Here is a 15359-nt window from a genome sequence, read left to right as displayed (position 1 = left end):
GTCTGCCGGGGTGGAACAATACTCTTTGGGGATTATGTGTGCATGCATTTCACACAAAGTCTGCTAAGAAATCTAAAGAACTGTGAAAGTTGATTTTTTTTTTTTCAAATCAGAGAAGTAGCCTCAAAGTCTCAGCTTTTTTGGTCAATGAGTTAAAAGTATTGATTTTAAGAGCTAGGTTAGCTTAGATGACACATTGAAGTACAATTTTCAATTATAGAAGCGTGCACTAAATTTGTACTTGTCTCCCGTAGAGTTTTGATAATGGAAAAGGAAATCTTGGATTGGAGACTCCTTTCCATTAGGAACGGGAATACCTATCATGTGCAAAAGCTTGGAAAAGAAGAAAATTCCTTAGGTTGTTAATGCATTATTTTAGGAAAGATCCTGGCATCGTTTTTGCCATTAGTGGGATTTATACAAGTGACTTGGATCTAGGGGGGGTCAAAGTGTTCCTTGCTCTGGAGCGTATACTTGATTCTGAGAGATTGTCTACTCCCCCAAAGGGATATCTAAAGGCTCCTAGGCAGTTAATTAAGTCTCCAGCTTTCTCTCTCTCTCTTCTTCCTCACAGATGATAAGTAAACCAAGAAAATCTGCAGTATTTCCCATTTAACATTCCCTCTGAGAGTAGGCAGTGGCTATTTTTAAGGTTTTGTTTTTATATTTTGCTTTATTACATTTTAGTACAATTACCATCTTTTCTTAGGCAGTAACAAGAGCAACACGAAGTGGCTGTTGGAAAGAGGTTTTGTTTTTGTTTTCTTGCAGTAGAGAATGAAGTTCCATGGCCTGGGGTTGAGCTGGAGGAAAACTAGAGAGCCAAGAACATAGAATAGGAGAAGGAGCTGGGGGATAGGAATGGAAAAGGCCAAATAGTCAGGAGTCAGTTCTCCTGGGGAGACATCTGATTAGTGAGTGTTGACTGAAGATAGGAAAGGGCTAAGTTACAGGTTAAAATATGGAATGGGAGGTGTAAAGTTCCAAGTTTAACTTTTCTTGTCACTGGAAAAAATCAGGGAAGAACAAAAAAATATTCAAAAACGGGAACGTGATGACAAAGATAAATGTTTACTTATTCGACATAGACAGTTTCTTTTTTTTTTTTTCTTTCTTTTGAACCAATGGCCATTATTGAGTGAGTTCTGTGGTTTTTGTAAACATGATTGAAACCTACTCTCACAGGATTTCGCTGTTTGGTTTGAAATAGTTTAAAATAGCCTACAAAGATCTCCATGTTCATCTTAAAAACATAACAAACCTTTCAAAACAGCCATAATCAGAGCAAAAAAAAAATATTGATGTTTCATTTGCCTTTGTTTTGTTATAGAGAACTTTACCTCGATTCCGTGCAAGGCTCCATCTCCTCCAAAAATAGAAAGGAAATTTCCACCTTACACTGGCTTTGGTTCTGAAGAAGATTCTCTCCGTTCTTGCATAGGCCTCATACCCACACCTCATCAGAGGGACTTCAAGAAGTTCATGGAAAAAGACAGGTGCTTTTTTTTTTTTTTTAAAGATTTATTTATTCATACAGAAGTGGGGTACAGGCCAGATATGCGGAGGGTGAGAGGCTTCACCAGGGACAGAGTGGGGAGCAGAACAGGCAGATTGACTAAGTACACTGCTGAGGGGAGCAGTGGGCGGGTCAGGAGAGGTCTGCTGCGCCATGTGGGTCAGCTCTGGGGCTGGGGATTGAACTCGCACTGAAGCAGCTGTGGCTTGCTTGCAGTGCTGCACTTTAACCTGCTGTGCCAACAGGGAGGACCGGGGCCATGATTTTTTTTTTTAAAAATTTATTTTCATTAACTTATTTGTTAATGAAATACCTTTTTCTCACATCCTTGCTAACTTTTTTTTAACAGTATAGGATTTCTCCTTCAGGTGTGGTCACTGAATTGCCCGCTGCCAAAGCACCCCTTGTCCACTGTGTTCTTTCTGCCCTGCTCCACGCCTGTCTCTCCCCTCTCCTCCTGGACCTCAGACCTATTGTCAGCTTTCTGGGTTTGTCTTTGTTAGTCCAATCTTTCCCAGGTGTGTCTAGGGTTTCTAATACATCCTCAGGATGAAGCAGATGCCACTCAACTTAGTTTTAATGGTCCTGGACCATTGTTATAGCCTTTCAATGAATGTGGTTTTTTAAAGATTTTTTTATTTATACATACATAACTGGGGTACAGGCCAGAGGTGCAGGGGCAGTGAGAGGATTCATCAGAGACAGAGTGGAGAGCAGAACAGGCAGATTGACTAAGTACACTGCTGAGGGGAGCAGTGGGCGGGTCAGGAGAGGTCTGCTGCGCCATGTGGGTCAGCTCTGGGGCTGGGGATTGAACTCGCACTGAAGCAGCTGTGGCTTGCTTGCAGTGCTGCACTTTAACCTGCTGTGCCACTATGGAGGCCCAGAATACATTCTTAATGAGTTCTTTAGAGTGGCTATATGGTCCCCCCTGTCCCCCACCCCCCAATTTTCTTGAGATACAACTGACATATAACGTTGTATAAGCTTAAGGTGTACAATATCATGATTTGATCCAAGTATGTATTGCAAATGACTACCACAATAAAATTAATAAAATGAGTTAAACACCTTACACAGTTTTTTCCCCCTTGTTGAGAATTTTTAAGATCTGTTCTCTTAATGTCTTTCAAATATACAGTACAGTACTGTTAACTGGAGTCACCTTGCTGTTCACTATATCCTCAAAACTTATTCATCTTATAACTGGATGTTTGTATCTTTTGTCTACACCCATTTTTCCAACCCCCTCCCACTTCTGACAGCCACCAGCCTACTCTTTGTTTCTCTGAGTTCATGGTATTTTTAAAAATAGATTCCACATATAACTGAGATCATACAGTATTTGCCTTTGTTTGGCTTAAATTAATTCCTCAAAGTCCATCTGTGTTGCTGTAAATGGCAGGGTCACCTTCATTTTTATGGTCTATAACATTCTGTTAGATATATAGTCCTGCATCACTTCATGACATTTCAGTCAATGATGGACCACACATATGACAGCCCTCCCAATGGGCTATACCATTTAGTCTGGGTGTGCAATATGCTATACCTTTTGTGTTTGTATAGTTGCATTCTGTTCCAGTAACACTATGATGAAATTATCTAACAAGATGCATTTCTCAGAACATACAGCCCTGTTATCAAGTGTGTACACATGACTGTGTGTGTGTACACACACACACATATATATATATACACACACACATGAAGTATGTACACACACATATCATATTTTCTTTATCCATGCATCCATCAGTGAGCACTTAGGTTATGTCCAGGTCTTGGTTTCTGTGAAGAGTGCTGCAGTGAAATGAGAGTTCTCTTTGGAACAGTAATTTCATTTCTTTCAGATACATACTCACACGTAGAATGGCTGGATCATGTGGCAGTTCTATTTTTGACTTTATGAGAAGCTCCTTTCTGTAGAGGCTATGCCAATTTTCATTCTTACTGACAAGAGTACAAGGGTTCCCTTTTTTCAACATCCTTGTCATTCAATGGTTGTTTTAATAAGTGTTACTTGGAAGTTATGTCATTCCCAGTCTATGTTACAGTCTATGTTAAAGTTATGTCATTCCCAGTCTATGTTACTGATATGTTTGTGTGTGTGCACTGTACATATATATAGATAGATAGATATAGATAGATAGATGCAGTTCACCATCAACAGCAAGGAGGTAAGGAGGTTAGGTACACTAACCACCACACAGTTGATAATACGTTTATTAATAACTTAGAGTTAGCCCTGCACATACGGGGATTCCATACCAGGGGAATTCAACCACCTGAAATCAATGGCTGATTGACTCCATGAATGTGGAAGGTGAGGTTAGAAAAAAATGTCCTACAGTGGACCCACACAGTTCAAACCTTTATTGTTCAGAAGCCAAGTGTGTGCATGTGTGTGTGTGCATGTGTGTGTGTACCTTTCCACATAGATTTCTCAAGATGTTCTCTAGGAAATGATATAGAGTAGGGGTCAGCAAACATTTTCTTAAAGGATTAGATAGTGAATCTGATCATTCTGTCTTTGTAGACTTTCAAGATCATCCTGCCTCTGCCATTCAATTCTGTTGTCATAGGATGGAAATAGCCACAGACAGCTCATAAACAAATATGTGACTATGTTCCAGTCAGACTTTATTGATGACGCTGACATTTGAACTTCAAATCACAAAATGTATTTTTCAAGCCTTTAAAAAACTGTAGAAAACCATTGTTAGCTCATATAAAAACAAATGACCAGCTGTATCGGACCCACAGACTTTGCTGTGCCCTGGTATTGAGCCTTCCGTGACTTGTAAATGTTTTTCAGAATGTTACTTGACAGTGTTTTTAGTTTGCTTGAGCTCAGTAACCATAGATTGCTCATATGGCTAAATATAATTTCAAAAGATGGGATTTCAAAAGTGTTTATAATATATATGAGTGAAAATCTGCCCGAGTTGTGCACAGAATGTGGATACAGCCATGGCTTTTTGCTTCTGTAAGGAAGAGCAAGCCCCGGATGAGGAAGTTGGGAGGGAGGGGGAGTTGGTAAGAAAATATTGCAGAAAATATTGCTTGAATAGAATGTGGGCTAGGAATCAAAGTCCTGAGTGAGGCAAAATGATAAAGGGAACATGCAGTAAGACCAGGAGGAGAAGAAAAAGACAGCATCCTGACTTTGATCAAATAAAATGGGGTCTGCTGTAGACTATTTTGAAGTAGATAGTACAATGGCTTTGATATAACTGTAAACATGGTAAAAATAGGTTGAGTTGATAGAACGTATAAAAGACTGCCCTTGCCTTGACTTGATATCCTTTGTCTTTCAAAAAGTAATTGCTTATTTTTAAGAACTCTTCGTATTTTATGTTTACATTTTAGAATCCATGTTAACTAAAGTGTGGTCAGTTGAGGCGGTGACTGGAGCCTGAACCAGCCCTTCAGGGAGTTCTTCTGGGCATTGGGTTTGAGAACCACTGTTTTCTATCATGTAGGCAGGACAGCAATTTATACTCCATCTTCCTTTGTAGAAAACGGTCTTTACTGCGAGTTTCTAGGGCAGGACTTGTGCTGGATACTTTGGATACTTTTCTCATACTGCTGGTGTTGAGGGCAGCGACCCAAAGGAAGCAGGCAGGAAGAATATGCCTATTGTAAATGGAGAGGGAGTTTTTCTTATAAGTAAACAAGAGGAAACATGATTCCAGGGTGTTGCTTCTGGAACCCAAGGGAAAACAGTTCTTGGTGGGTAGTTGCATTAGTGTCTCTGCCCGTCTGCACTGTGTCAGCTCACCTACAGAGTACTGGCTGTAGGCAGCACTGTGTCTTGTTACACTGTCAGGCCAGGGGATGTTACAGGCACAACACCTCTAATTTCATTTCTTTCTGTCCATTGCTGCTTCTTTGCCAGAAATATACTTCCCTCAAGCTCCTCCCACACAGTGACCTTGTTTCCATAGTGACTGGCACATTCAGCGGGAGACATACAGTATGAGTTGGAATAACCTAAGGTTTTTAAAACTGAGAACCTAAGGAAGATGATCTCATGAAATATACAGAGAACATTCTCTTATTGTAAATAAATAAACTGTGAATTGAGATGTGCGAATTGTATGTGACACATATGATTAATTATACTGCTATTATAAATTGACTGGGTGCTAATTGTTTTATGAGATTAGTGCTGATATACTGAGTCATTGAAGGAAATAGTTTCTAATTAAAGCCTAGGAGGTTTTTGAGATACATGAAAAACTATCTTGTCTGGGTAGATTGTCCAGTCTGACTTTGGAGATCAGAATATTATCTTTCTTGCTGTGTTCAATTGAATTACTTTGTTTTTCATGTACCAACAATACTCTGCTGATAATACCTCTAATAATATTACTACCAGTAACAAGCAATTAGTGATTACTGTGTGCTAGCTAATTTACAATACGTGATCTCATTTAATCATCAAGCAATCTAAGAAAATAACTGTCATACCCATTCTTCCCATGCAGGAAAACTGACGCTCAGAGAGGCTACACAATTTACCCAAGCTCACACAGCTTATTTTTAGTTGAACTAGGACTTCGTATTTATAAGAAGGGTATTCTTATTTCTTGTATTTTCCTTGCTTGTCACAGAACTGGCACTTATCACAGTGTGATAATTTAATAGACTCAGTCACTCATCACAGTCCAATGTGAAAGGTTTTTAAGTGCTGGGAGAATTGTGATGAAAATAAAAGAGTATTTAGAGAAGTTTGATAATTAGCTTATTAAAAAAAATATCTGAAGGCATTTGCAGTGTTTTTCAAAGTGAGTGCTACAACATCATCATAATCTCCTGGGGAGCTTAATAAAAATGCAGGTTTCTGGAGATGCAAGCTAGTTACTCAATACGTATCTCTGAGGGTGGGATTCTGTGTTCTGTATATTTAATAAGTTCCCCCGGTGACTTTTATAGACAATAAAGTTTGTGAATAGTTGGTCTAAAGAGTTTCTTTGAGAAGATCATATTCCTGATTGACAAGATCTGCAGAACAGTAGAATTAGGTGGAAGAGCAGCATATTAAATGAAAAAGCCACACTTAACATGCACACTTACAAATTTATATAACTTCCAAGAAGCTAAGTTTATAATTGTTTTCACTTGGTCTGATGTTAAACTTTGTTCAGTTGTTTCAGTGACATTTCAGGCCTTGGTAAAAGGTTATGGATCTTTCAAGAGAAAGGTGGGCTACCAAATCTTTTTACTACTTCCGATGTGCCAGAGAAGATGGTTGACGAGGCGTAGCTGCCCCTGGCACTATGTGAGGTCTTTTGTAAGTCTGAGAAACTAGCAACTAAGAAAACAGCTATAGAGATCTTGCTGTTTTGCCCAGGGACTGCTAATAGGAAGCTTCAAGCTGGGAATGTTGACTCCCTGCTTTTTCAGTCCTGTTCCCGTGGACAGTCAGAGAAAACAATTTCTGCCTGTGCATATCAGAGGTACTTTTCTTTTTAATCACTGTAACATCACAGAAGAATAAATTTAAACATAGGAGGATCTGAATTAGGATTGGTTAGAGATGTGACAGGGAGTGACGAAGGACATGGTTCATTTCATTGTGTGCCTCCTTGTGGTAAGGTAATGATTTTGATTCTCTAAGACCATCCCAAGGGTTTATTTAGTGTTTATTATGAAGTCTTCTTTTTCCTAGCTTTTTCTATACAGGTATGTTTCTGTTGACAGACCATAAATAAAAAATGTCTTAAGTATCAGCCAATTAACTTTGGGAATTTATGTTTCATCAATCTGATACCATCTTCGGTCTACTAGACTACTCGTGCACAAAATTCTAAGTGGATTTTATAAGAACTTTCTTAGCAATTTCCTAACAATCATCTACTGAGAACTCCCATGTAAAAAGTGTTGTATTAGACAACAATTAATAAGATGCGGTCCTTGCCCTTGAGAGCAGATTTGTAAAATGGCTACTTAAATTATGGGTGATAAGCACTATAAAAGGGCCGGGTCCATAACATTTAATATGGTATATGAAAGGGAAAAGGTAACTTTCCATTAATGGGATTTGGGGGAAGTGTGGGGGAATTGGAGGGTGTGGGACTGGAAGGAAGAAAGGAAATGGGCGTGAGAAGTGATAGGAAAATGAGGAGGAGTCTGCAGGTAGCGGAACAACAGACTCTGGCACACTGGCCACAAGGGGCTGGTGCTGAGCTTTGTGCTGACATGTGGTTGTGATTCGTGAGCAGTCTCATGGGTAGGGAACAGCTGTTCAGTTCAGCTTGTTTGAGCAGCGTGCTTATGACATGTGTTTTGGGTACATTCTCTCAGTATGTTACCTTGGACATCTAAAGAACAAGATATTTCCATATGCCGAGAAAATGTTGCTTATAGATTTAGAACAGTAATCAGAAAATAGATAACCTTTTTCTACTTCAGAAAGTTATACTATCTGAAAACCATAGCCGGTTTGGGTTTGGGGGAGTGAAATGGGTGTAAGGAGTCAGAAAGTATAAATGTCCAGGCATAAAATAAGTTATGAGGATGTAACATGTAGCCTAGAGATTATAGGCTACTGTTGCATACTTGGAAGTTGCTAAGAGCATACATCTTACAGGTTCTCATCAAAAGAGAAGGTTTTGTAACAGCGCATCATGATGGATGTTACCTGGATTCATGCGATCATTTCCCAGAATACACAAATATTGACTCATTAGGTTGTGCTCTTGAAGCTGATAAGTTATGTACCAATTATATGACAGAAGATGTAAAAAGAAAACGATAGCACACTTTTTGCAGACGTTTAAATATATATGACGTGTGGAGGATTACTTGTATAATGCTTTAACCCTCATTTTTCTTCCATTTAGCTATGGCAACATAAGTAATACGCTCCGTTTCTTTGCAAAACTAATCACACACAAATGTGCCGATGTGGACAGGATGTTTATTATTTCATATTTTCTCAGTGATGACACAATGTCAGTGTTTGAACCTATAGAGAGGAATTCAGGTAAGAGATACACCTCTTGGAGCAATTTCCTCAGAAGAGTATACTGTCTCTTTATTTTCAAAGTTAGGGGTTATGATATAATTTTATAGCCTAGCTGATCTAACAGGTGGCTTTCTTCCATTTTTCTCTGACCACTAAGTTTTGTTTAAATGGGAATCGAGTCATATAACATGATAAAAGAACCGTTTTATTTGGTGCAGTATTGGAGGACTTAGAACACCTCCTTTTGGCTACCATCTCCCCTTCTTTTAAAATCATCATTATTATTATTATTATTATTATTATTGCATCGTTCCTCCCTCTGGAGCCTCTGAGGGCACGTCTGGAAACCAGACTGTATAACTAGCAACCACGAATTCCACACACAGCCACTATGATGAGAGGAAACTATATTCTTGATAGTACCTCATACAAAATGGTGTAAGACAAGATGCCAGATTCACAAATTTAGTATTTAGAGTCCTTCTTTCATTGACTTTTCTGTCTGAAGTTTTTGGCCAGGTTCCAGTAGCAAGACCCACCGAGGCCTCTCTGCAGTGCATTGATGCTATCTATGGCCGTGCTGAGCAGAGACACTGGTTTTCACTTACCAAATCATGGAACTGTTAGGGTTCCATTCTTTGTCCCAACATGTTTAAAACCTTTATCTGTATTAGCAGCACACATCTGGGAAGAAGCATCAGTGGTATGCTAGTTAACTGGCTCTCTGAGAAAATTATAAAAGCCCCAATTTGTACTGTTTGCCAATGTTCATAGCATAAATACCCACCATGGGCAATTTCAAGCACCCAACAGTTTGACAACTGGCTTGCAAAATCCCTGAAAATTTTACAACCAGCTCTTTTATGAGCTGGTATGAGCACATCAATGAATAATGAATAATTTGTATAGCTCAGTCAGACTCGACAGTGATTTGAAAAATGCATCAAATCTTAAAATGTAAAATTGACTAGGGATGAATACAGTCATGTTCTTAAATGTCAAAAAATCAAATCTACACATCAAGAATGGGGAAGATGAGGCCAAGCAAATTGCAGCATGAATAATCCAGAGAGAGTGATAATAGTCAACTGCAAACTTGTGGGTAATAATAACAGCCGTGGTTGAGTGCTGTTATCATGATGAGAACTTTCGGCAATTAAGTTTCATGTCATTTAATCCAAGATGGGGTTAAATGTGCAAGGGATTTTATATGGGGAAATCCTGGGGAGGGAAACCATGGAGGAAGCCAGAAGAGGTAGGAGATTTGTCAGACATGTGTATGTGTATGTTTATGTATGTATTGCACGTGTGTTTGTCAGTGCATGTGTAGCTCCTGTGAGGGGCAAAGGGAAGGAGGAAGAGGGAGAGGTCTTTGACTTCAGTGAAATTCTAAATTACTGCGAGGCTGATGGGGAGGAGCCCTAAACCAAAGTCCTTAGTTGGAGGAGCCCCGAATTTGCAGGAACGGGCCTGCTCTAGAATCCCAACCTTGCTTAGTCATTTGCTGGCTACAGCCTGTGGGAAGCCTCACTTTGGCACAAACCTGGAGATAGATTTCAAAACATAGCAATTGGGATCTTCCACTGTGTCCCCCCATTGTAGGCCATCTGAGAGGTACATTTTTTCATGAACCCCCATAGATTTTATCTCATTTACCAGCGAGAATTCAGAGAGATGCATAGAGAGTACGTGACTCCTTGAGATCATCCCACAAGCAAGTGACAAAGCCAGGATGATCTCCAGCTCAACTGGGCTCCCAAACCTCCATCTTTGTCCTACCAATTGTTTTTGAATGTGGTGGGAGGGTCATGATGAAGCTAACTCCAAAAGCTCATCTTTAGGGCTCATAGGTCTGAAGATTTCAGTCCGGTTACAGTTAGAAAATACTAGAATCCCATATTCCACTCTGTTGACAGCTTTCCAAGAGGTCACAGACCCAATAATGCCGATGATGAGAATTTTGGAAAGAATAAAATATGTGACTTTGCTAAAAGAAGCCAAGATAGCTGACCTATGGGGGGAAGAAAAAAAAAAGTTAAGGAGGGCACTCCCATAATTATCTTCAAACACTTAAGTGAGAGCATTTCTGGAAGAGGGACATATTACACTTAATCTGTCAGAATAAGCATAAGACATCATCTGGAACAAATAGGTGGAAATAAGTTCAACTGGGGAATGTTCTGTCCTATGAATATCTTCCTACCATCCTAGTTGCCAGTATGCTTCTGGGAGCTGCAGGTACTTGCTGAGTTTGTAAGTGTTTGAACTGGGCAGGAGGTAGAGGAAAAAGAAAAGAAAATATTGGAATGCAGCATTACATTTTTCTTTATATACTCACCTAGGAAGTCTCATTTCTTTGCCCACTGCCTGGTTCTTCCCATCCACCTGAGAATAATAGACCATTATGAGTTCATTAGCTAAATTGTGTGGTCTGTGTTTGAGTGTGAAATAGCTCAAGGCAAGTTGTATTATTCTTTTAAGAATAAAGGTTACTCATTAACTTACCACATTTTCTATAGGGTATACTGGTGGGATGTTCTTGAAAAGAATTCGCGTTAAGAGGCCCGGACAAGAAGTCTTTAAAAGTGAACTATCGGAATATATACAAGTTGAGGAGCTGTATGTTGGAGCCAAAGTGAACGTGAATGGCTACATATTTCTTTTGCTCAATGCTGATGAGTACACCTTAAACTACATGGAGAACAATACGGACAAGGTGAACTTGTTTTGTGTAATGCTTTTTAAAAGATTTTTATTTATTTATGCATACAGAACTGGGGTATCGGCCAGCGGCATGGGGGGTGAGAGGCTTCACCAGAGTCAGAGTGGGGAGCAGAACAGGCAGATGTGCTGAAATACACTGCTGAGAGGAGCAGTGGGTGAGACAGGAGAGGTCTGCCATGCCATGTGGTTCAGCTCCCTGGCTGGGGATTGAACTCGTGCTGCAGTGTTTGTGAGAGCTTCATAATGCTGTGCTTTAACCCATTGCACCACCAGGGAGGGCCCTGTTTTGTGTGATCCTTGACTTGCCTCTCAGCACTCTGCCATCTGCATTTTTCTTGCCCTAGGCCTGTTCTTTGTTTTGCACCCATTTTCCATTGTGTATTCACACATGTGGGCATGAATAATGGATCTTTGAGACTTGGCTGCAGGTCCCACCCTAGAGCCAGGTTCTGGTCTATCCTGTTTACCAGTTGGGTTTTCTGCTGCCCAGCATCACAGATGCCAGGCACAGGCAGGAAACAGGCCCAAGATTGAATCAAACTTCCTGCATTTTCTGTTGACGTGGACAATATTTTCAGAAAGAAATTCGACAATGATAGCACAGGAAGAAAGTCTAATGCTGCACACTGTGCTGTCCCAGTCAGTTGGCACAAGTCTGTAGAGAAGACCAAGATCTAAAAAACAGAAACCACGAGCGACCCCCATCATGCTGGAATCTCAACTCCCATCACATGCCTCAGGTCTAAATATGAATCCAGGGACAAATCATCAACATTGAATTCAAGGAATTTTTTTTTTTCCTGAAATAAGATGGCAGATGAGTACTGTTACTGAAAGTACTATGTGGCGGTGCTGTTCAGTAAAGATGACGTTGGTAAGATCTCGATTTTAAGTATAGACTAGCTGAATGTGCAGGCATGTTCTTTTTAGAATCATTAATATTGAAACATCTTTCTGCAAACAGTTTATTTTGAAAGGCTACCTCTAAGTACTATTTATATAGCAATGATAGGTAGACTGATAGTCTCAATTTAGCTTCATCTTCATGGAAAGTGCTAGAGATAAGCTGTGAGGTCTGTCTCTGTATATCACATCATCCCTGTCAGCTTGGGCCTCTGAGAAGCAGATGCCAAGACAGAACTAGCTATACCAGAGATCTGCTGAGGGTGACACCTATATACCATCAAGGAGTAGGAGCGGGAGTAGGTGGGGAGACCATGATGCAGGTGTGACCCCTGAGAAAGGAAAGGGAAAGAATGAGGAGAGGGAGGCAGGGCAGCTCTGAGGTCTGGGTCCCACTTGGGGACCCCGGTACAGGCTGCCCATCAAAGACTTGGCCCTGCCGGGTGGTGGGTGGGAACAGGAACACTGGGAAGTGCAGCCCTGGAAGGTGTACTGTAGGGAATCCCAAAGGTGCATTCTGTCCCTCTTAACAGGAGCCACCCCAGGGCGGCCATCCTGCTCTTGACTTGCAGTGTTAGAAATGTATCTTAAAACCATGAACGGGTAACTTCAGAAGCACTACCTTTATGTGAGAGGCTCAGTAACTGGGCAGTTAGATTTCTGAATACCGGCAGGTCTGGCCGGGAAACCTGAGCTCATACTTAATAGCTGTGGGGCCTTAACTGGGTATCTTACCTGAGCTTCTCTTTCCTCATCTATCAAATGGGAATGAATCAGTGCCTCTTTCTTAGAGTTGCTATGAAGGTTAGATGTGGCAAAGTGTTTAGCACAGGGCAGCTCAGCCAATGTAGCTATTGTAAACTAGGGCTGTAGTTTCCAACACAGGGTGAACCTATATCTTAATGTAAAATACAGATATGACATGAATCTATGTCATACTCCTTGATATACATATGACATGAATATATGCGCCTATTCCTTGATCATATATATTTTTTAATATATGAAGAGCTTTTTCTTTTTAGAAAGATGAAAGCTGGGTAGGATATTATCTGGTATCGTTGTCCCAAGTGAAAATGCATTATTTTAAAACTACCTCTAACGGGGATATTCTAAGCACAGAAAGATTAATATACTCTTTAATATCAGTCTGAGGAGTCTTTTCAAAAGACCTAATGGATCCTATCATGGAAATGGATTAAAGGAAATGCCAAAAAGAAGGGATTAGGGAATTGCATAGATGCCAAGCTCCCTGGTGGAAGAGAGAGAGCTTTATACTAAATTACCATTAATGTTTTTATTTTTAAACGTAGTCTTTTCATTTTTTTAGCTCTTAGCTATAATTATTTACAACATTATGCTTTACTGGATTGAATAAAAATTATTCTTCCAAAGTCAAAAGCCTAACCACATGGTAGGTGACAGGAATTGGGGGCTGCCTAGAGAGGGATTGTTGGGGATTGCAGTGCAGGCTGATCTCTGACCACAGGCTTTGCTCTGCTCAGTGCATATTTTGGGGACCAGCAATCCCCAGGAGCCACTCTAAAGATCTGGAGAAAATAAATGGAATCCTCTTATGTAATTTTAAAAAAAAAGATCTATTTATTTATGCATACAGAACTGGGGTACAGGCCAGTGGTGCAGGGGCAGTGAGAGGATTCACCAGAGACAGGGTGGGGAGCAGAACAGGCAGATTGATGAGCTACACTGCTGAGGGGAGCAGTGGGCAGGCCAGGAGATGTCTCCTGCACCCTGTGAATCACCTCCAGGGCGGGGATCAAACTCATGCTGAAGTGCCATTAGCTTCTTAGTGCTGTGCTTTAACCTGCTGCGCCACCAGGGAGGGCCCCCTTTTATCTTATTTTAAATCCTCATCTCTCCATTGTGATCTCTCACCCTATTCTGCCAGTGTCCCAGAGTTAAAGGGCAGGGGCTTGTGTGGGAGTAGGGAGTGTGTTCTGGGCCCTGTGGCCTGCAGTGCTTCAGCTCAGTTTCTCTCAGATCTGGTCCTGTGCTAATACTGTTTGTTGTCCTAAAGCCTTCACTGAAGAGATACAAATCTGGTCATCAGAAGGATTGGCTCACTATATCGCAGGCATGTTTGAATAACTTTCTTTTCCCCTTTCAGTTTCCTTACAGCAACCTTCAGCTTGCCCTACAAAAACTGAAAGACGAAGAACCAAAATCCAGAGAGATCAAGCAGGTGTTTGCAGCTGCTGACTGCAACCATACGAAGAGGGTGGATTATAATACATTCAGGTAAGCTGTACTTTGCTAGCAGTGATCTGCTTTCCCCTCAACATTGTCCAAAGAACAGAAAAACATTCTCTAGTTAATTTACTACTTATTATGTACATGACCTTGTGGTTAATTTTCAGCCTTTCTAGTAAATTTTGTACGTTTGCAAATCAAAGACATGTATAGGCGAAGACAGGCAGACCCATAGAATGTCAGTTGGTCACATGAATCTAAAATTTCAGGATCCCACTAAAAGGCAAAGTCCATTTGTCAGGGATCAAATAATTAAATATGGGGGAGCAGTGGAAATCCAAAACATGTCCCAAGAAGGAACAAAAGTCAGAGGACTTTATATAGAGCAAAAGGAGGAGGTGGTGAAGGATGACGTAATGGTCAGGTGAAAGAGTCACAAGATAAAAGTCAGTAAAAGTTCACTCTTATCGGTCCTTTTAAATAGGATAATTTTGTGCTGGTTTCTCAAGCAGTTGTGAAACAGTTGCCTTTTGCCCCATTTGAATCCAATTTAGATAAGACAACAAAGTATTTTGTTGTGGCTGCCTGGTTCCATTTTAAAATGGCTGCACTTATGTCAACTTTTCTCAGTCACATTTTCTTGTGATTGTGTTGAAGGGTCAAGGGAATTCTGGGAAGAGTGCATCTGAGAAAGCTAGGAGAAAAAAATGCCGCTAAGAGCACCTCTCTGATATCTGGGGAACAAGAGGGACATCCCCAGAGGGATGCCATCTAGTTGGAATAAACAGTGGACACTTCACTGATAACAGAGAAAAGGTGGTGTATTTGCATCTGTGTCTGTGTTAGCACCCACACATGTATTTTGTTTATTTTTTAATTTTTAAAGATTTTATTTATTTATGCATACAGAACTGGGTGCAGGCCAGAGGTGCCGGGACAGTGAAAGGATTCACCAGAGACAGAGCAGGGATCAAAATAGGCAGATGGATGAAGTACACTGCTGAGGGGAGCAGCGGGCGGGCCAGGAGA

The 15359-nt window shown here is 40.5% G+C and overlaps 1 protein-coding gene across 1 annotated transcript in view; it reads left to right on the top strand.

Annotated features, from left to right (window-relative positions):
* Positions 1 to 15359, top strand: part of EFHC2 (EF-hand domain (C-terminal) containing 2) — a 188107-nt gene that overhangs the window by 97495 nt on the left and 75253 nt on the right. Inside the window, exons 8-11 of the mRNA XM_012730279.1 lie at positions 1331 to 1496; positions 8368 to 8510; positions 11012 to 11208; positions 14248 to 14378. Coding sequence (XP_012585733.1) covers positions 1331 to 1496; positions 8368 to 8510; positions 11012 to 11208; positions 14248 to 14378 — 637 coding nt within the window. The remainder of the gene's footprint in view (positions 1 to 1330; positions 1497 to 8367; positions 8511 to 11011; positions 11209 to 14247; positions 14379 to 15359) is intronic.

The sequence above is a fragment of the Condylura cristata genome, unplaced genomic scaffold (assembly GCF_000260355.1).
Source record: "Condylura cristata isolate star-nosed mole 26May11 unplaced genomic scaffold, ConCri1.0 scaffold00027, whole genome shotgun sequence".
In the NCBI taxonomy this organism is placed as follows: Eukaryota; Metazoa; Chordata; class Mammalia; order Eulipotyphla; family Talpidae; genus Condylura; species Condylura cristata.
Note: the sequence above shows the minus strand (reverse complement) of the source record. Positions and strands in the feature narration are given on the sequence as shown.